Here is a 23223-nt window from a genome sequence, read left to right on the forward strand (position 1 = left end):
AGCCTATTTTCTCCGAAACTACTGGACCAATTAAGTTAAAATTTGGTACACATATGTAAGTTTGTGACCCAAAGACGGACATGTAACGTAAACAAATGAATTTTATACATGGGGGCCATTTTTGGGGGGTAAATAAGAAAATCAAAAAATAAAGTTATTCAAACTATATCGTGTTACATATCAAATGAAAGAGCTCAATGTGAGAATCTCAAACATATTTTTTTTATAATCTTAGAATTAACAGTTTCGAAGTAATTCAAGAAAATAGGCAAAAAATGACCATTTTCGACCCAGTAGTTTCGGAGATAAAGGGGGGGGCCTTTATCTCCGAAACTACTGGGTCGAAAATTTTGAAAAAAATACATAAAATAGGTCTTTAACTATAGATGACAGGAAAACCTATTAGAAATATGTCGAGGACTGATATAAGGTTTTATATGTTATTTACTTTTTATATATTTTGTCTATGTTTTATGGTATTTTGTTTTACCTTTTGTTTTTAGTTGTCATTAAATGCTCATGTCTGAAAGCCCAGCTTTTTCGTTTGCTCCCATTTTAGCTATCGAAGTAGTAATTGTCCTGGATTCCGGGACAAAATATGTAGTTAAGCTAGCAATGTACAAATTGCAGAACATTCCCAAAAAGCGGAAACGTTCTCGAGAATGTTCTCAGAACATTCCTGCAACATGGAAATTATTGTTTAAACAAGAGAATATACTTGAAATAAAGTTTAAATAGGCATAACTTAAAACTAAATGTTATTATGCATATATTACTGTCTATTACAGTTAGCTATTGTGTTGATGTGATAAATTTACCAATAAGTTGCTTAAATTCTCACTTTATATCAGAGAACATTTCGACTTTCGACAAATTTTTCCAAAATTTTTTTTTAGTTTCATTAGAATCTAGAGGCCTCTATCTCCCGCCATGCCAAATCTCAGCGCGGTCGGACCAACTTGAAAAAATTAAAAAAAAAGTCGGCCATTTTGTTTTTTTTTTAATGCAGTTTGTTTTGTCTCGGGGCCTTCTATGACATTTGGTCGAGCACCCCCCACCTATCACGCACCGTTTAAAAGTTGCCATACAAAATAAAAGTGGCCAGTTTTCCCGCAATTGTAGCATTTTTCCAAAAAAAATTTTTTCATAGGTATCTAGGGGACCCTGAGATTCCGTGACCAAAATTTCAGCTCGCTAGGACAAAATTCAAAAAGTTTAAAAAAAAGTCGGCCATATTGAAAAAAAATGGCGGCTTCAAAAACTGCCAGGGTCCCTCTATGACATTTGGTCGAGCACCCCCCACCTAAGTCTGACCGTTTGGCCGGGCCGTCATACATTTTTCTGACCGGAAGCGGACGACCAAAAGTCGGAATTTTCTGGGGGTAAGGACTACACCTAAACTATCGTGAATATTCATGGTATAAACTACGATAAATAAATAAATTCTCGTTCTCGAGAACATTCTCAGAAGTTACCGAGAATTTCTCATGTGGAAAGTTTCGCAACTTTGGAAAGTTCTCGTGCGTGCATTGCTAAGTCAAGCGCGAGTCGGACCAATTACTTAGTTTTTGATCCGACCCCTACGGGTTTTTTAAAGGCAATTCACTCGCGTTTCACATATATATAAAAATATATTGTATCGCGAATTTTCTCCAAAACATCAATAATCTATGGTTAGTTCACATGGAGCCTACTAGATGGCGCTAGTAGTCCTCGATTTCGACGTAAACATATTTTATCTTTCCCGTAGTTTTAAAAATCCAAAACCTTGCGCAACTTATGTTATGTGTTGCCTAGATTTTTATGTAAACATAACGAATGTGCAAACTAAGATTAATGTAAGGGGTCATCCATTAATTACATCACACATTTAGGGGGGGGTCAAGAAAATGTGACATATTGTGACATGGGGGAGGGGGGAGACACAAACTTTGTGACGTCACTTTAAATTCATTAATTCAAATTCAAAATTATTTATTTCATGTGATTTACGTACACACATAGCAATACACAACAATAAACAATAAACTTACAAGAATTACACATAAACACAACATATACACATTAAAATTGACACAAGATATACAGTGCTAGCCAAACTCTTAATTTTTGCTACCACTGTATCACACTTGTAGGGGAATGTAGTCCCTCACAGTGGAGCATTATGGGACAGTCTGGCTTTTCCGCTATCATTCTCAAGATGGTGTTGGGACTGTCCCGCACCCGGCGCACCAGGGATGCGGCGCGCACACGCAAGGTCGCCTGAAAACAATCGACGCCCGCCTCAGCAAACATCCCTGATGCGCTACAGAAGCGAGGCAGTCCCATCATCACCCGGAACGCGTTATTATATTGGACTCGAAGGGCCCTATAAGCCCGTTGCGAATACTGAACCCAAAGGCTGCAGGTATACAGGGAAGTACAGAACGCTCTAAAGAGAGTGATCTTTACCCCCCTGGAGCAACCCGCAAACCTTCGTGCTATCATATTTGCCCGCACCGACAAGGCCCTTCGTTCCCTTTCAATATCTATATCGTCCTTGAGGTCGGCCGCAACAACATGACCTAGATATTTAAATTGGGTTACTCGGTCCATTGGACTGCCATTAAGATATATTGCGGGAAACTCTGAAGACCTGTTGCGGCCGCTCTCAAAGACTACATATTGGCTCTTCTTCTCATTATATTTGAGACCGTGACTCACCGCATAGTCCTCACATATCTTGAGCAGCCTACGCATGCCACAGACCGAGGCGCTCAGCAGCACCATGTCGTCCGCGTAACTGATGTTGTTTACACAGACTCCGTCTATATGGCATCCGACATGGATGCTGCTGAGCTCCTCGATGAGTTCGTTCACATACAGGTTGAAGAGCGTTGGTGAGCTCAAACCCCCCTGCCTCACCCCGCATTCCAACCTGTATTCGTCCGACAGCGCATTTGACCATCTAACGCAGTTGACCTGGTTTCCATACCAGTACCTAAACATACGTACTGTTTCCGGTGGTATACTGGTTTTCCTTAATTTTTCCCATAGTATGTCATAGGAAACCAGGTCAAATGCCCTAGAAAGGTCCAGGAAACATGCAATCACTGGGGTCTTGCTCTTGGTGTAATACTTGACAGTATGCTTCAGACACAGTATTGCAGATTCTGTAGACAAACGCGGTCGAAAGCCAAATTGGTTGTCATGCAGTTTTATATGCTTACTTAGCTGTGAATTAAGCACACTGTCAAATACTTTGGCTATAATCGTTGCCAGTGATATCGGTCTGTAATTGTTTTTGTCTGCCAAGTCATTAGTAACCGAAATATTATTTAAATTATTTTACAAGTTTTTAAAACGATAATCGTTTTTATTCGTTCAATTTTCTTTCCTAAGCAGTTTTGGGTTATAAAATTACTAATATTTATATCGTCAAAAATATTTTGATAAAATATTAATAATATTTAGGTACTTACTTAATTCGATTTGGCGATTTCGTAATAAAAATGTGACGTCACACTAGGGCCCCCCCTAAAGGGGTTTGCCAAATGTGACCAAGTGTGACAAGGAGGGGGGGAGGGGTCAAAAAACCTATAAAATCGTGTGACGTAATTAATGGATGACCCCTAAATTTGATAGCTTTCAGTTCCTAGGCAACCTTTAGTTCCTTGCGCTCCGCAAGATGGCATTACTAATACCCAATGTTTTGTTTTAAATCCAGTGTTCCTGGATTCTTAAAATTATGACTTCAAGCATTTCGCAACACTTGTATTTTTACTTAAACGTAGCAAATGTATAGATTTGGATTAACGTAATCTTGAACATTCGTACATATATTGTTCACCTATCTGCATAAAGATGGCGTTAGTAGGCCTATCATATCTCGTTTCTGAAACCTGTAAAAATACAGAACATCATGTAACGTGTTCCTAAAAATATATCGAATGTATCTAAATAGTTTAGCGTACATAAAAACAACGCGCATGTTCGTACAATTTAACTGTTTACCAACTTGTCACTAGATGTCACTGTACAGCGCGCATACTAATCCTACATGGCGGTGTTAAAAATTTTGTAATGTACGGAACCCTTGGAACGCGAGTCCGACTCGCACTTGGCCGGTTTTTTCTTATTTAGAATATGATTAATGTCCCAATTGAGTATGTTCTCCAGTTACTGCCACTGTCCAATTCTATTTGCATTTCCGCATGATTTATTAAGCGGTATAATTTTTCATCCTCGTTGCTTTTCATAGCGCGTTGTTGAGTGGACATTGGACAGTTTGCGTTCCAGCCATTCCATATTTAAATATTAAAAAAGCTTGCTGAAATTAAAAATAAATGTAAAAAAATCCTTCATTTAAAATGACACTGATAAATGTACATTACGTAGAGTCCAACTAAGCTGCAACGACTGAAGTTAACAGTACCGATTGAAGTTAAAAGTTTATGAGTATTGTGACAATTCCCCTCCTGTCACCTTAAAATCTGTGCAGAGTTAGCTTGATACTGATATTGACTCATCACGTCTAGTTTCTAAGATTATTAAAATTTTCATACGGATTATATCGGCTAAAATTCCCGGAAAAAGAGGGCAAGGTCGCCCATGTACCACCTGGAGGCGCACAGTGGAAAAGGAGGGTGCACCAGTTGGCCTCGGCTGGACGGAGCTGAAGGCGGCCGCGCTGGACAGCGAAAAATGGAAATCCCTTCTGAGAGTCCTATGCCCTGATGAGAGATAAAAGGATATCACTATCATTTATTTTATTTTATTTAGATTTTTTTTTCTAAATAAAATAAATGTTAATAACACAATAATAATTGGCAAATGCCAATAATCAGAATTAAAATTTGACTAATAGCTATAATTTAAATTTGATTTGTTCAAGTTTTGCAAATAAGTAAAAAAAAACATGCTTGCTAGTCTAATGACCTAATACGATGGTCACCTTAGGTCTCAAAAACACCAGTCTATCCTGATTGCAAAATTTTGATCTTAAACAAAAAATCACATAGAATCGTCTGAAGTGACGACTAATCTGGTAATAAACTCATCTAATCATATAATGTATCCTTTTTGTGCAAATTGTCATGGGTGTACGTCACTGCTACGTAAAATTATATGTAACGCTTCATAACGACTGTAATAATATCTAACCCATCGTAATATCAGGCATAAGAAGCCCCGATTAAATTTTTAAAAGTAATTTACGTCACCAGATGCGTCATTAAAGTGTAATGTATACTGTAAATGTGGTTTTAACACAGGGCCATAAAGTCGCTAAGTCTCATAAACTCTTAATACGATAAAGCGGAGATTCTGCGATCATACATCATTGGCAATATAATCCCGTGCCATTCCGTGCAGCGCATACATTGGAGGTTTCATTAGATTTCATTAATTTTAACACGTTCCAAGCGCTCAATAAACAGCAAACATGACAACAAGTCTTGGAAACGCAATGTTTTGTATTATGCTCTCGTGCATGCATTGTTTACGTTTGCGTATGGGCGTGTGTGGATGATGAGTGCCCTGGAACATGTAATTTTACAACATTAGCAGTTTATAAAACCGAGTAGCAAGCAACTGAAAGTGTAGCCTGTCTTCAAGTGCTGTTGGGAGCATGCTAGCACTGTGCCTGTTATTGTGCGTTTTGGCGTCAGCCACCGGCTTGGGTCTACGTAAGTGTTAATTAAATTTGACGCTTGCTGTCATTCTATTCCCCTTCCCCTTGAAGTAGTCTGAACAACTTTAAAAAACCGGGCAAGTGCGAGTCGGACTCGCGCACGAAGGATTCTGTACCATAATGCGAAAAAAAAAAGAAAAAAAAAACGGTCACCCATCCAAATACTGACCACTCCCGACGTTGCTTAACTTTGGTCAAAAATCACGTTTGTTGTATGGGAGCCCCATTTAAATCTTTATTTTATTCTGTTTTTAGTATTTGTTTTTATAGCGGCAACAGAAATACATCATCTGTGAAAATTTCAACTGTCTAGCTATCACGGTTCGTGAGATACAGCCTGGTGACAGACAGACGGACGGCCGGACGGACGGACGGACGGACGGACGGACGGACGGACGGATGGACGGACGGACGGACGGACGGACTGACGGACGGACGGACGGACGGACAGCGAAGTCTTAGTAATAGGGTCCCGTTTTACCCTTTGGGTACGGAACCCTAAAAATGCAACTACAATGAAGAGCAACGAACGAGAATATGTCACTTTTAATATTTGTATAACCTTCTGTTGTGCATCCTCAATAAGTATGTATATACCTGCTTACCTTGTTTTTGTACCGATCAATGAATATATGTTATAAATTACTAATACTCGATCATAATGTAAATATTACAATTTAATGTAATATACTCCTTCAGGTACATATGTAATTACAGGTATCAAGCTAAGGTTATTTTCAATTACTTATTGTTGTTTGCCTTAGTTATCCACAAGTTTAAACACGTATGTAATTAAAATAAATAAATTTATCGCATATTTGTGACCATTATCCCCTCCCCTTGTGACTCCCCTTTATTTATGTCAACTGTTTGATTTCCAAGGGTTTATATATAATGGATAAAAAAACATGGAATAAATTTTAAAAGTGGAAAAAATACTGTCTTGGGTGAGAGCAGGCTGGAGTATCGATTCAGAGGCTGCAAGTTCAAATCTCGCCCAAAACAGTATTTTTTCCACTTTTAAAATTTATTCATAGCTTAATATCATCGTTCGCTCGTTAAAATTAAATTAAAAAAAACATGCAGTAACAACCATAAACAAAAGTATTGTTTTCTAAACAATAGCAGCGCCCATGTGCCAAAAACAATTATACATGGAATATTGTTAAAAACAACCCAGCTCGCTTTTGATAGACGTGAAAACAGTGTGGCTACCGTTTTTTATTATTTTAACAAAAAAAATACCAACAACATACTTATGTTTGTGTAATCACCGATTTTTCTTTTATATTTCAGCCGAGTACATACAGTCTTGTTCAAGAAATGATCCTAATTTAAACGCGTGCGCTCTAAAATCGGCGAGGGAATCTCTCCACCAATTCTCCATGGGCGACCCGAACAGAGGTCTGGACCCGCTGGACCCGCTATTCGTGCCCGTGATGACAGTCTATGTTCCCAATGAAAACGGCCTGAAACTTGTCTTTAGTGACAATTCCTTTAGTGGGCTCTCAGTGCTGCGACTTGATGATTTGAAGTGAGTATTTGTGACGTTCCACAGCAAAAGGTACCTTATGGCGGCTGGCGCTTACGTCGCATAGTGCCGCAATAATATTGGAGCGGCGTTAATAATAACGTAACCGCCAACCGCCATAAGGTACCTTTACTCGTGGGACGTCACATTTAAATCGTTATGCGCGGATCTCACCCGCTCGCACTGTTTTTTTTTTTGTATTTTTTTAACACAGGCATTTCTTCCGAATCGAGCGCTATCTTGTGAACACAGTAGATTCAATGTTAAGACATAAAAATAACCCATATTTTTTTAATTTTCAAGCTGCATTTTACATTTGTGCCCTCTGAAGGTTTATTTACCCTTAACGCACGAATACATAAACAACAACACAGGGGTGTTATTCCGAACTCTGACCAAACACGGACGTGTCGAAAGCTCGGGCGTACCAGTATACTAAAACCTATCTAAAAATCAACCTTAATGAAATATTATCTATAATTAAAGACACGAAAATTTTATTTCAATCTTAATAGGTGGTAAATTAAAATAGTGTCCCTAAATTTTAATTCATTTTCATACAATACATTCCGTTAATGTCATACTACTGATTACCTATAAGAAAAGGTAACTGCATGGAAAAACATTCTTGGGACACTTGGTTTTTACCATTCGGAACGAAAGTCCTTGTAAAGTAAATTGTAACCTATATTCTTACCACGAGTTTGATGCGTAAACTATTAACTCACATACATCTCCCTCGTCCTGATATTAGTGCAAGTGAGATGTAGGTACTGCGTTTGAGTTGACGCAGTTTCTGGCGTTTAACGCCGCGTATCACTTATAAATTTACTAAACCTGTAAAGTGTGGTTTTTGTTAAAACCCTAAATGTATAGGTAATTTACCTTGTATAATATTTGTTTCTTAGCCTATTTGTGTGACCCACTGCTGGGCAAAGGCCTCTCCCCTGATTCTCCATGACTCCCGATTTAGCGCTTCCTCCGACCAGTTGTTAAGGAAGGCGTCAAAGTCGTCCCGCCATCTACATCTCCGCCTGGGCCTGCCCCGCCTTGTATAATATATAGTGTATAATATAAGATAGAGATATCTTATATTGTTTTGTCTGATACAACTAGTCGCGTTTGTTCGCACAACAATAGAAATACACAATCGGTACTAAGCAAGCACAATCCGCCTCATTAATGGGTAGGCAGTTCTAATTTACAGAATTAGTATGTACTGAGCAACGTGACAGTTAATACAGCGCTGTTCAGCGTTACGAAAGGTTTACTCTTCATGGAACTGAAATGATGTAACTTAAAATTCTGTTAATGTGTCTATTTCTATCAAATACAAATAGCAAAATGACAGAAGGCGACGACGTATTAACGCTATGAAACCAACGCTTCAGCAAGAGAGTATTGTATGATATTTTACACATTATTAAATTCTACAACGGATTAAGGTTCGGTTGCACCAAATCGTCTGTCACCGTTAAAGCGTTTGCTAAATTGATTTGTATGGGAAATTCCATACTTTCCCTCTGTTTGATGTTAATCAGTCTGTTTGTGGTTGCTGCAACTGGGCCTAAGTCGCATTGTACAATAGGGTATTTTCCTACTAGTCAAATCAGTTACTTTTTTAGAACTGTCAAAACGATTTGTTAATATGGAATTTATATGAATCATTACATCGTGACGTCACGGTCAACTCGCCTACTATTTATACTTCTATCCGATTTATTAAATAGAACTTGTGTTTAAAAATAACTCCTATCTGTGTTTTTCTCATAATTATCTGGTGCTTTATTTCATGCATAGTGTAAAATAATTAATTTTTAATACAGTATAATACCCTATTTAATAATGTGTAAATTAGTGACAGTTTAAATCAGTAGTTTACACATTATCAGTCACTTAATTAAATTAAATGTAACCAAATTACACAATTTTTTTAAATAGTGTAACTCGGTTATGCAAATGGTGAATGCTATGCCAGTTTCAAAAAGCACGGAACCGTATATTTTTTTATTTGCTTAAAAATTTATCTACAAGCCCATGAAAACTGCAAATATGAAATGAAAATATTTTACCATTATTTGTTCAGTCCAAAGTAGAGTCGACTGTGCAAACATGGAAGTAATTCCATTAACATTTTCCAGCAACCGCTATGATTACCGTAACGGGTAAAGACTGCAAAATCATGGCTACAACGCTTGAAAAAGACTTACGTTGCAACTTCTGAAAGAAATGTTTATTTAAGAGGGGGCGTAAAACCAGGAAATTAGAAGGGAACAAAAGTTATGGCAAGCCGCGCGAAACTTGCAACGGAACATATCGCCATCGTGCGGGTTTTTACCATTTATCTCTATTACTCTGAAAATATACTTCTGTTTAACATATTGCTCGGCAGGTCCCTCAACTATTTTATACTAAAATTATACCGCTATTGTATGAAGGGTAACGATACCTATACTGCTAAAAATTAATGAAATTTAGACATTTTTTCTTGATTTTTTTCTATAGAGCCAACGTTAAACTTTTGTAAATATCAGTTTTATTCATCTATTATCCGTGGCAATGTTCGGATGGCATGTACCATTGATTCAAATGTTTAAAATGAATATAAATAAGTACTACAATAATTTATTGCGTTAGCCCCCTCTTAACGGTACGGTAAAATGCGTAATAAGAAAAATTAGAGGTTGTTTGCATTTTGTTTTGATATTTTCGTCCAACCTCATAATAAATGAGTACAAAATTTATTTACACCACGGTCTGTACCGTAATATTGTGATTTAAAAATCTGAAGATAAAATATCCTTGTAAATTTAACAGCTCGGCCTTGTAAAAATAATTTCACTTACATACAACATTTTAATAAGTAATATTTTTTATACAACTCACGGGAAGAGATTGATTTTCAGCAATCATGTTATGTACAACAGAAGTTGCTAAGCGGGCGAGGTGTTCAAAGTTATCTTGACGCGAATTTATTGTTAAGAGAATAAGAGAGTGTCAAGGTAATTTCGAATACGACTTCTGCTGCTAACTATACCCCAATGTAAATATACGAGTGTGTTTGTGTGATGACGTTGAAACCGATTTACATGAAAAAGGTGTCAATCGCGGGTTTATATAGAAGGTTTTTGTTACGAAAACGTAGTTTGGTTAGTTTAAGCGATTTTCTTATTAAAGCAACTTCCCTTTTCATCCCATGAATTTATTCCTTTCATAACGCTGACGCTACGCTCTATAATGAACTATGTGCCTAACGACGTCACGACTCACGGACAATTAGCTCTGGCTCTTTTAATTACGAATATTATGAAAACGCCTTCGTAAAGGTCGTTTAAATAATTAAGCACAAAGCCTTGATTCATTGAACGGTGGCGTAAAGGGTTAATGGGATGAAAAATGATTCGGAGCAGTGTGATACGTTTAAGGGTATTGACAAAGCATTACCTATAATGTACCTAATTACGCTTAGAAGTAAAGGATGACTCACGTAAGACCGGGCCGTGTTCGGGCCGGAGCTTCCAGCGTATCATTTTCTGTGGAAAGCATCACGTGATCGCGTGTCACGTTATAGAAAAGTAAGCGCCTGAAGCTCCGGCCCGGACACGGCCCGCGGTCTAGCGTGAGCCATCACTACAGCCAAAGACATATATGTAACTTAGTATAATATGAATAAAGTCTAAGAAAAAAACGTGCCTCGGAAATCAAGAAAAAGTCATTCTCGGACACACCTTTGGCCTATGGTCGGCTAGATGGCATGACGACACCGTTTCATATTTAACAATTTTAACACACTGATATCAGTGAATGACCCATGTTCAAAATGATATAAAAATAATAAAATCATTTTTTTGATAATTTTATACGTGTTTATTTTGAGTTATAGTCGTGTGTCGATAGATGTAGGGAATGCAAATCGGTTATTTTCGGTTATTTTTTGTATGGAAATAATCGGTTTTTAACCGAAACCGCGGTTATTTCCATACAAAAAATAACCGATTTGCATTCTCTAGATAGATGGCAGTAAATTTACAGTGACTACAACATTTATTAATGGTTCCTCTACACGATGGGCCAACGCCGGCCACTCCAAGAGACGCAGCCATGCGGTAGAATGAGATAGCAATATCACTTGCTCCCTCTAACGCACAAATGCGTCCCTTGGAGTCGCCGGCGTTGGCCCATCGTGTAGAGGAGCCATAAGACAGGACCCCTCTATACTATCGATTCCTTTTGCTACAGCTTAGAAATAATTTAAAAGTGAAGATATTGTAGCTCGTGTCTCGGTAGTTCAGTTATCACTTATCAGAGCGATAGGCTAGTGATCCATAGTCGCAAGTACGAGCTTCCCCCGAGATTAAATGTTTTCACTTTTAATTTATGTCTAAGGTTTATGGCCTCAATATACAGACGTTTATGTTTAATACAAAATTAATTTAGAACTGATAAAATGGGTCTAGAATCACCATTGATGGCGACTTATACCAATTAGTGCGGTTAAGGATTTGGTTTCCTATCGAGATAACTTTGTAATCGCGTAACCACAATTAGTGTATAAGTTATTGTTATAACAAAACATTGCCTTACGCATACGTCAAAGTTTTCTTAAATAAACACGTAGATATTTTTTGAAATAAACATATCTAAGTAGACATTCATTTATGTAAAAAATTACATTTAATACGCATTTCACTTCGTCCGCATATAAAGTATAATTATTATAAAATTTTACATATTATGTATGTATAAAACTTAAGAAACTAAAACCCGTTATTATTATTATAAAATTAATTCGAATACATTATAAAATTTATTCAACTCATTTCTATTTAAAAAAGTAACATTTTACACAGTTCAAGGTTTACGCTAAAATCCGGTTTATGCTAATAGAATGTAAATTTGCAAAGTATGAATCTTATTTCATGCCTAAACATATGTGCATATGCATGTGTCATTGTTTTGACTTTCAAACGGGTTTTCGTTTTGTTTGACTTTATAATTTTAAAAATTGGGTGCAATTTCATTAGTTGTGACCATCCATATGTGACGTCCCAGGGAAAAGGTACCTTATAGCGGTTGGCGCTTACGCTATTATTAACGCCGCTCCAATACCATTGCGGTGCTTTGCGACGTAAGCGCCAGACGCCATAAGGCACCTTTTTCCGTGGAGAGTCACATATGAACAAGTTTTATAATTATAAATTTCTTCTTCTTCATACAATTATAAATTTAACGTTTTATAAGTCTGTCTGTGGCATCGTAGCTGCGAAGATGCGATTTGAATTTATATCAATATCATTACCTATTATGGATGGATGCCATATGTCTCACGTTTTCATTTGCAGGTTTGATCTCAATAAGAAAATGATAATGGCCGATGCTTTGGTAAATTTGGACGTCACGAGCAAATACGATCTCAGCGGGAAACTACTGGTAATTCCTATCAAGTCCTCTGGCGATTCCTCTATTAAGCTCAGTAAGTATATTTCTTTAGAAACATGTTTGGCATAGGCGATCCATGGCCCCGAGTGTACAACCAGTTCCAAATTTGCATGTATTTTTGCAGTTTGCTGTACAGGACGCCCGAATCAATAGTTTCGTTAAATATTCGCTTCTTCGTGATTCCAGCTTCGCCCCTTAGCTAAAATCTCTTGTTCAAAGTATTCACGTATAACATTATTACGTACCTATATGTAAATTGACGTGCGACTTCAGGTCGCGCCCATTCGTCCCCTAAAGTGGCCCACTGATTAACAGTCCGCCGGACGGTATCGGCCTGTCAGTTGTTCGGAGCTGTAAAATTTTTGTTCTAACTGACAGGCCGATATCGTCCGGCGGCCTGTTAGTCAATGGTCGGCTTAAGAGGCCCACTGATTACCAGTTCGCCGGACGATATCGGCCTGTCAGTTGTTCGGAACTGTCAAATTTTGCGTATAACTGACAGGCTGATATCGTCCGGGGAACTGGTAATCAGTGGTCCCCTTGTAGTCTAATTTTCATCTTAATTTCATTTTAATCTGGCATATATATATGGGAGCGGAAATGCAATAAAATTAATATCGGATCACCATCATAAGAGTTGTTTTATAAGTCTGTTTTATTCTTCCACTTTTTCAGAAAACGCAAATCTTCACATTCGCTTCTGGTACGAGCACGTCGATGGCGACGATGGAAAAATTCATTGGAAAATAACAAAGCACGATATTAAATACGAAGTGGAAAAGGCTAGTTTTCGTCTAGAAAACTTATTGAATGATAAAAATATTGGTAATGATGTTTTTATTATAATATGAGTATATTATCATAATTATCCTAACCACATGTGGCAATTCGTCCGCAACTGTCTAAAAACAGTTGCCATTGTCGTATTGCGTTGCGTCTGTCAAAATGAGTGAGTTGCGGTCGCGGATTATAACGTGGTCGCGTCAGTTAGGGCTGCCATGAATGGCTGAATGCTGCACGTATTAGGCGCGAGCAAAATGGCGTAATGGGACTCTCATCTCTTGTATTCATGGTGACTCGCCTCTCGCCACTGTAACTTGCTGCCACTGCTTTTTTTAGAATATTTAATAAAATTCTACTTTGATTTAAGGCTATATTCATACGCATTTTCGCGCGTAGCCACTCATTTCAATCATTCAATGGTCAATATTTATTTATTTGTTTTTAAATTCAATAGTCTGCCAATGACATGGTAATTTTTACAAATGGTCACCTTGCCGTTTCTCTCGAATTCGTTCACTGCACTGCCGGTCAAACGGTCAATAAACCTCGATAGAAAATGCGAGCAAAACGTGAAATGAATCGTAACAATATTACAAAAGTAACTTGGTCCCGTCATGTGATAAATAGCCAAAAAATCGGTATTCGGTAAAAAAGGGCTCCGAGATTTATGATTCATAGTCGCCTCGGGAACATTTGAAAACCGATAACAGTAAAATTGGACGATTTATGAACGACGTGGGCGAATTGATGAACAAAACAACAAGCTTGCATGTGAGTTTAGTTAATTGGCGATAGATATTGCACGGGATTAAGCATGCAAATAATAAGGACTGGCAAGAATAAGGAATGCACGCCTGCCTCCTTATATATATAGTATATAATATAATAAGCGTGAGGATGAGAAGGATTGTCTTTACAAAATGTCTTGATTTTTTGTTCTTTTAGCTTCGCTTAATATCGTAAAACCATATCTATGTGTGTAAATGTAAATAATACTATCTAACTGTCATACAAGTATCTATCTATCACTACATTATCTATCCTCAGATGTCGTAAACGGAGAATAAGGGGTCACATCTCCCAGTGCTAACTATGTATTACAACAGCAAGAAATTCATCTATAGTCTTCTATATTTTATACCAGGCACTCATCGGCGCGACTAAAAATATAGAAGCAATCTTACGACAAAAAATAAGACCTTAAACTCTCGCGTTTTGTACACATCTTTAATTACACAAACGGGTCTAGGTCTGGTGCAATTCAGCTGAAACGTAAGAATTTAAGATGAAAACCATGAAATTATATCGCAATTCTAAGATTGCGGAGGTTTTCAAAGTTTGGCATATTATCTATATTATTTACATGTCTCTTGTTTTAACGATTAGACAGTGTTGACTGGCGGCGGTACAAATAAAGCACGGATTTATTCAGTGGGCATCAACTGATGTGTACATCAAACATTGCGTTTGAAATGATTTATTTGCGAAAACAACATAATTGAATACCTCTGTTAAAACATTCTTATAACTACCAGCTATTCTTTGTACCTATAATTTAGTAAGTTGTTTACAGTCAGGTTGTTTTTGTAAACATGATTAAAGAATATTCATTTACATGTGTACTAATTAAGTAGAGGCTTGCTTGAATAAACATGCAATTACAAGCAGACAGATATTTCAGTCGTTGATGACTTAAAGGCAGGTTACCGTTTTATTGTCTTTTTGGCGCTTTGTTTATCAATCAATCAATCAATCAAAATATACTTTATTCATGTAGGCCTAGCAACAAGCTCTTATGAATCGTAATTAATCTTAATCTAATTATCAGAGCAATTTATTGATGTTAATATTATTCCATAATAAAATTGGATTATTATACATGTCAAATTTAACACTAAGAATTTCACAAAAGGACCGTCAAACATTAAAAAAAATTGTATAAAAAAATACTAGTCTAGAATTTTTAGAATAAAATCTAAATGTCAAAAAAAAAGCATAAGTAACAAACAAGTAGATAATATTTAATTACAATATGTTTATTAAAACCAATAACATTTATTATTTATGTACAAATTGGACACAATACAAAATACATCTTAAATAATTACGAAAGTAACTATCCGTCAAAACCCGTTCCTTATCGCTTCCGGTGCAAAAGTGCCCATAACACTCACGGCATTACCCCGCTGAATGGCTATGGACAGCCTCTGCACCAGAAATGATTCGGAGCGGGGATCCTCTCCCTTTTGCCTGAGTCGACGGCCTATGTCACGCACAAATTGTTTCGCGTCAGCACCCCAGCAGCCCGCCGTTTCCACCGCAAAAGGGACGAAAATATAACCCGAGCCCAAGGGAACATACTTTTGGCGCTTCACCGCCGCCTGAGACTCGGCCGCCGCTCCGGCCGCGCGTGCCGTGCGACTGATATGAGAGGCGGCGAAGGTGCTGACGCACGTAGCGTCCCAGACCAGGCACCGCCCTCTCTCCCACGGCACTAAGGTTAGGCCATCAGGCCGCAGTAGATAATATTACATCGGAATATCCATTTCCTCATCAATAATCAAATATACCTAATAAATAAATAATCATTTCGAATAACAATTAATCCCACGTTGTATTATCATTCATGTAGTCCTGTGTGGTATAATAAGCTTTGGAAATAAGTTTACGCTTTACATAATTCTTAAATTTATTAATAGATAATTCAGTAATATGGTTTGGAAGTTTATTATAAAATCTTACACAATTACCCATGAATGATTTTTTAATTTTATGGAGCCGAGTGAAGGGCACTGCGAACTTATGTTTATTTCTAGTTTATTAATTATAATCCTCTTACATTTTACAGGTGACCAGGTGAACCGGTTCCTAAACGAAATGTGGCGAGAAATAGTGGCTGACGTGGGCCCGTCCATCTGTCAGTCTCTGAGCACGGCCGTGGTCCAAAACCTGGACAAACTACTCGCTCAAGTTCCATACGACGACCTTTTGCCAGAATAAAATTAATAGTTAGTCTGGCCAGAAATTCGTGTCTCTAAAAAGGGTGTTTTTTTTAAACTAGGCTTATCTCTTTAGCTGTCAATATTGGGAGCACTTTTTTTTGCTATTATTTTCTGGCAATGCAAATTTGTTAGTACAAATGGGCGCGAGATAAAATTCATATGGGAGATCTATCCTTTGCGCCTACCCTTTTCAAATTTTCCGCCTTTTCCTACTAACAAAGCTGGCTGGCCAGACTATATCTTACCCCCTTTCAAAACTCTGTTAAATTTTATCTCTTTCTAATGATGGATAGGGACAATAGATTAACAGTTTGTAACATTTAACAGACGTTTATGAATAACGTCGCGTCGTTAGACTTAGTCAACATATCCAAACAAATATTTGTTAGGTACATACCATATTGTCTTACTGTTAAGACCATGTATGTAAATATTTTATGGCATTTTACCTACATGTATTTTTATCATTAAACTTGATTGTGTACCTATTTATTGCTTAATGGCACGATATTTTTATTACAATTATTTTGTAAAAATATCATTGCAGTACCTCAATTGCTTCTTGAAGTCATGTATAGGCTCTGAATTAACATTGCATATTGCCGCTAATATATAGCCTATATTACCTGCAGGACAACAGATAAATTATTTCAATTACCTACGACTACATTTCCAGGACATTCCCGCGACAGAATTTCCCGCAATAATGCCACAGGCATGCCGGCAGCAATTTTGCGCAGCAAAGTTGCAAACTGCATTATTTGCCTCCGAAAATATCAGTTTTTCAACACCAAACTACTAATACTGACATTAACATTGACCGAGTCAACGCAACCGGCATATATTTGCAATTGGCATTTAACCTTTAACAATGACGTGTGATTGGATATATTAAGGCTAATAATGTATGCCACTTTAACAAATTGCCTAAAATAAATCAGTTTTTTGTTTTTTCTAGAAATATCTGGTTACATTCAAACGCAGATCCAAAACTGATTTACATGTGCGTCAGATCGAGATCTAGATTTTCGTGTTCTTTATAGAAACGTAAGTAACATTTTTCATATCATCATAATTCAGATATACCTATGTGTAAATTGTTCCTAATTGTTTGTCTCTGCTTTATAGTGTTTATTATTGGTTTATGGTTGATTGATACAATAATTACAGTATACCATGACACGTCATGTAATTACTGCCAATATATCTGAACCTGAGTCGATCAGCAAGGCGTGTTGAGGTATTTAGGGCAATGCGTATATGTATAACATATAATTTATTTTTATATTACGTCGGTGGCAAACAAGCATATGGCTCGCCTGATGGGAAGCAGTATCCGTAGCCTATGGCCGCCTGCAACTTCAGAGGTGTTACATACGCGTTGCCGATCCTAACACTCCCACGGTGAGCCCTGGCAGCCTTACTCACCAGCAGGAACACAACAGAATATAGCAGGGTCTAGTGCTATTTAGCTGCGGTTTTATGTAAGGTGGAGGTACTCCTCAGAATGAAATCCGCTATGCTGTCCCTGACCACACAAAGCAAGATGACATTCACAGCGCCCATACCCTCAGCACGTACCTCTCTTTTGGATGTAACTAAGTAATTTTATAATTTAATATTCTCCTGTCAAAAAATTGCCATTTATATAGCAAATATACTTCATGTTTAAGTTGAATATAAATTGTGGAGCAGATCTGCTCCTAAGCGTACCAAAGGTTAAGGACATACCCGGGTCCGAACATCATGCAATCTTCATTAATCAGTATGTACTGAAATAAATGTCATATACTAAGAAAAAATGACCAAGGCCTCCAGTGCCCCAGGCTGGAATCGAACCAGCGTCCTCTGCTATCGCGGCAGGTGCCTGTCAATCAGTATGTAATTATGATTATTACATTGTATTTGTATGTCCTTCCCATCACGAAACAATGTTGTTCCGGACCTTTGGGAGGCGTGCACGGAGCCGAAGCCAACACGTAATGAAATGATTATAATTATTATTGCGTTAGAATAAATTAAATAAAAGAAAGAGGGTTTCTGTTATTAGAAAAGTCAACTGAGGCAAAACTTTTAAGTCGATCAGTAAAGATTAGGAAAGTATTTTTTTTTACTGAATTTAAATTTTCTCCGGAGTTGTACCAATTGGGAAATTGTTCGAAACAACTTTCTTTTCATGCCGTTTCGCACGGATTCCGGAAGTAAATTGTGCAAATTGTGGGTTGTTATGGTGCCAGTACATTCCTCCTGAGAACAAAGATTCTTATCTTTAGGGTTTCATGGCCATGTGGATTAAGAACCATAGGTGCATGTTAACTGGATTATATTTATGAAATTAAACTAAATAATATTTATTAATAATTATTATTAAAAGGCATAAGCAGGAATATTAAACTAAAACTAACTACAATTAAAATAACTAAAACTAAAAAATAAAAAAAAAATAAAAAAATAGCCTTGACCATATTTCTTTAGGCAACCCGATTCATTTATGTTCTGGAACATATTTTCTTTCATACTTTCATAGTTTCATCCGTCAGACAGATTGGTGAAGGTCGACCATATATGTGGGGTCTCCAGTAGGAGACCCCACATATATGATTCGGACAGCATCAATAATAGTAATAGTCAATAATAGACATATAGGATTCGGGATACAGCATCAATAATAGTAATTATTGATGCTGTATCCCGAATCCTTTATTGTACAGGAACGGCACACACTTGGCAGTTTCATTTACGCCTTCATCTTATAAAAAAATAAAATCTTCCCGGCACAATGTTAGGAGGATTAGCTGTTTGCTTAACCTCTAGCCGCCCATACGTCAAACCTTGCCAAGCAAAATGAAATTTTATTTTGTCAACACAAAGTTCAAATTAGAATGGAACAGGAGACCTTTTTATAGGTGGCTAGAGGTTAAGGAACAAGCTAAAATGAGAGTGCGGTTAAGCGTTTTAATCCTTGTCTCTGTCTTCTTAAGTCGTGTCTAGGGAAACGCTATAAAACGTTTTCTCATAACTATGTTAAAGAATTTTCTTTTTCTCTCTAGAGTTTTCATATTTGTATCCTTGTAAGTAGGTAAGTAAGCACTTTATTAAAAGAAAGGAATATTGGTTACATAAGATGAAACATAAATGTGTAGTACAAAAGGCGAAATAATCCCTAAGAAGCGAAATTATCTTCTGATAAGTTCCCTGGGTTCGATAAGCAAACTATGTAAATCTTAGAAATGGAGTACGCTACCTCAAAGTAACTAATACCTCTTTACGACTACACAAGCGGTACGCTACGTACAGTGACGTCATAGTCAAGTCATACGGGGTGAATATTTTAGAGTAGTAGAGTACAATACAATGTAAGGCAGACAGAAATTGAGGATAATGCGTATATACGATATTTGCCCTATACCTAGGTCACCAAACATGTGTCAAATGGGGTATATAATAAATCTAACAAGTAAATAGATAATAATTACTTTAGATTTATTCTAAAATTAGCGCGCGTAACTACACCTTGTGTAGCGAGCACAGCACTAGTGGTTCGGCGCGTACGCATCATCCCAGTACGGCAAAAGACCGACAACGTTCATCCATCAATAATAGTAGATTGTTAACTAACGGATAAAAGCCACCCATTTCTGCTGTGGTAGTTTGGCGCTCGAACGCAGTGAGAGCGCCAATAATACGAGGTTGAAATGATGCCATTCACCCGAGCTAAACACATTAATTTTCATTTCGAATATGAGGAAAGTAAAATGCATGTGTTTTTTTAAACATGACCAAGTATAATTTTTAAAGTAGTTTTTGAGGGTACAGTCAGCAGCAGAAGTTGCTAAGCGGGAGAAATGTTAAAAATTACCTTGACGCGATCTTATTCTCTTAACAATAAAGTCGCGTCAAGATCATTTTGCCCTCGGCCGCTTAGCAACTATATTGCTGCTGACTGTACTTTAAACAAACAATATATATAACTAATTCGAACAATCCCCTGCTTCGTAAGTTCGTAGGCAGTTTCACAACCGATTAGGATGTGAAGGTCGTAAAACTTTTCTTTTTAGAATATTTATACTTAGGCAAACAAATATTAATTTTCGTCGCTTTGCCCCTACTTTTAAAATCGTTTTCCTCATGCTCCCACTGAATTTACACAAAATTCTACTTTAAAAACTAAAAGTAGGGAACACGAGCATGGTATCAAAAGGATCTAAATTTGTTCCTGGGTCGCATGATCATAGGTCTTTCTGAGTATAACACGGAAGAAAAGGGAAATGTCTAGTGATGTGCAGATTCACAGAATAATTCGGGCTCAAGATGAAATGGGATAATTTAACATTTGCAATTATACCTTGGTAACCTAGTGAAATTAACTCCGAATGTTCGTGGAAATGTATGCATACGGCGTTCCCAAATAAAAACGTTGAAATAAAATAAAAACGGATAAATATGGTTTTGTATCTTTAATAAGCAGCTGTAAAAACCCCTCTATGCTATGTAACTATACATGGAAGCCTATTCAGATAGTAATTAATTTGCTATCAACATGCTGTGACTGTTCAAATCCATAAAAACAAATTACTATTATAACATACCTCGCAGAGTTTGCAGCGAAATGTGACAGCGCCATTTTAAACGTATTTTCATTCGAATTTGATAGCCTATAGTCGCGCTTCCACACTCTGTCGATTATCAGTAGGTATTATAAACTAATTTTATTAGTATTTCATTATTTTTTTGCCTACCTACCTAGGTACGCATTAGTAAATAAATAACAAAAATACTCCCATAAAAAAAAAAATAGTTTCATTGAAAAGAAGAGTCGGCGAAAACTAAATAATTCTCATAATCCACATAATCCTACATCACTAGTAGAGCGGCAAGCCGAAATGTAATTTAGACGTGATAAAGGTGGAACAATGTGCCGCTAGGAGACGCGATTACGAGGAATAGGGACGTAATGTTGTTTGTCTCCTCTTAGATAGGATCGCAAATTTAAAGTTTTGTACCTACCTACAGTGCCACGATACAGAAATAACCTTATTAGACAATAATATAAAACTTAACCTACAATAATATTAGGTAACGCAAATGTGCTCGTTGCTAGGCCTAACTTGAATAAAGAATATTTTGACTTGAGTTGGTGCCTAAAGATATTGTTCTGACAACAAAGACGAATTATTGTCATGGACACTGCAATGAAACGATGCATTATATCGAATTGGTTTGGTTAAATTCACCAACTTCGACAAACGAAGCTGCGAAGTACAACCTGCCAGTCGTAATCCCAGCTTGTATTATAATATAACAATAAGTTTGCCAGAACATAGGTTATTATTCTAGGCGTGTATTCGAAATACACTCATGGATAATTTTAGAGGAACGCAAAAAAAAAGTTAAATTACCTACTAATTTTTAAATTACTCTATGTGCTGTAATCCAGTAACCAAACCTTTTTTCTGCGTTCCTCTAAATTACTCCATGAGTATATAAGAAGTAGGTAGGTACCTATAAGTACTTAATGTAATGTTTACTTTGCTACGGGGTGCGGGTTGCACCAATACAAGCACATTTGACAGACTGAATAACGTATGATTAATGAATAAAAATCAGGCGTTACTTTCAATCAGTGCTAACCCGGTATACTTACATGCAATTAATGTTCCCACCCTGACCGCAAAAATAAATACGCAAATAAATATAACAAACCACCACCAAAAGAACAATACTCGACAGTCACGACACGTGTTTCGCCTCTCTACGAGGCATCCTCAGGAGATGTTGACGGCCTGACGCCCCGCAACGGAAACCGCCGCAAAAGCAACGTAATGTTTTGGTTTTAATAACTACTATGAAAATTCTCATAATACATTTTAGCGAAAATTTTACGACGACAGATGCTCTCCTTTAAAAGAAACATTGTGAGGAAACTTGACAAATCCCAACAACTCTGGGTTGAAAGATTTGCAGTTACTTTCATAAAACTAGTGCGCCATGTTTTAAATTAGGTTACTAAATGGACTGCGGGCTCCTCAAGGATGCAACCGGAAGAGCGCTAAGACGAAGGGGTGGAGGGGGTAGGTGTTTAAAATGTGTTCATCCCATGCTCCTTTACACGCAACAATTCCATCTCTTTACAGTTAAAAGCTTCTAGTTCCTCGAGTTTGCTGAAAGCCGGTAAAGCCAGTATGAATTCAGCCTTCTGTGCGCGCACAATAGGCTGAAAAGGCAACATTAAGACCAGATTTTAGTCTTAAGAAAGGAAATGACTCGGGTTAGGATAATGCCTTTGGGTAGTTCATTCTGCGTTATCATAAATTCTTGTTAAATTTGGTCTTTATTTGTTTGACAGCTACTTTAAAAACGTATTTTCGAACACTTGTAATAATGTTTTACTAAGTTTTTATAACAGCTTATATTGTTTGTGGCTAATTTATATTAGCAACCACGTACTAAATAAATACAACTATACAAAAAAATCTTCATAAAGGCAGCTGCTTAACCGACAGTCTTCGTCACTAATCCTTTCACATTTGTGTCAAAATAACGAAACAAAACACATTTTTTCTCGCATGTTTTGTATTAAGATAAAGATATAGAGTTTTTCAAGTGCCTATTTACAAAATATACAGTATAAAATATTTTATGACTTTTTATTAAGGTTAATTCAAAGAGATCATCATCATTTATTTAAATTAACATTAATAGCACTATAAAATGCCAAAAAAATTATAATCAAATCAAGTGTTAGTGTCACTAAGTGGTCACTAAAAAAACTTGTCTCATTTTAAGACTTGTATAAG

At 36.9% G+C, this 23223-nt stretch overlaps 2 protein-coding genes across 2 annotated transcripts; one reads left to right on the forward strand and one right to left on the reverse strand.

Moving 5' to 3' along the window:
* Positions 1-2112: 2112 nt before the first annotated feature.
* On the reverse strand, positions 2113-2988 carry LOC134668331 (uncharacterized). Its single transcript, XM_063525812.1, has one exon. It carries the CDS (start codon positions 2986-2988, stop codon positions 2113-2115), a length of 876 nt encoding a protein of 291 aa, XP_063381882.1.
* A 2520-nt stretch (positions 2989-5508) lies between these two features.
* On the forward strand, positions 5509-16926 carry LOC134667877 (circadian clock-controlled protein daywake-like). Its single transcript, XM_063525270.1, has 5 exons — positions 5509-5666; positions 6968-7205; positions 12545-12675; positions 13317-13466; positions 16273-16926. Exons 1-5 carry the CDS (start codon positions 5609-5611, stop codon positions 16422-16424), a joined length of 729 nt encoding a protein of 242 aa, XP_063381340.1. The 5' UTR covers positions 5509-5608; the 3' UTR covers positions 16425-16926.
* Positions 16927-23223: the final 6297 nt, after the last annotated feature.

This window comes from Cydia fagiglandana, chromosome 10, assembly GCF_963556715.1.
Source record: "Cydia fagiglandana chromosome 10, ilCydFagi1.1, whole genome shotgun sequence".
NCBI lineage: Eukaryota > Metazoa > Arthropoda > Insecta > Lepidoptera > Tortricidae > Cydia > Cydia fagiglandana.

Bases quoted from the DNA above. Each gene is read 5' to 3' on its own strand.
- LOC134667877 (XM_063525270.1), top strand. From the start codon at position 5,609: ATGCTAGCACTGTGCCTGTTATTGTGCGTTTTGGCGTCAGCCACCGGC. The intron at 12,676-13,316 runs GTAAGTATATTT...CCACTTTTTCAG, and splicing joins CGATTCCTCTATTAAGCTCA to AAAACGCAAATCTTCACATT. The intron at 13,467-16,272 runs GTAATGATGTTT...TACATTTTACAG, and splicing joins ATTGAATGATAAAAATATTG to GTGACCAGGTGAACCGGTTC.
- LOC134668331 (XM_063525812.1), bottom strand. From the start codon at position 2,988: ATGTTTAGGTACTGGTATGGAAACCAGGTCAACTGCGTTAGATGGTCA.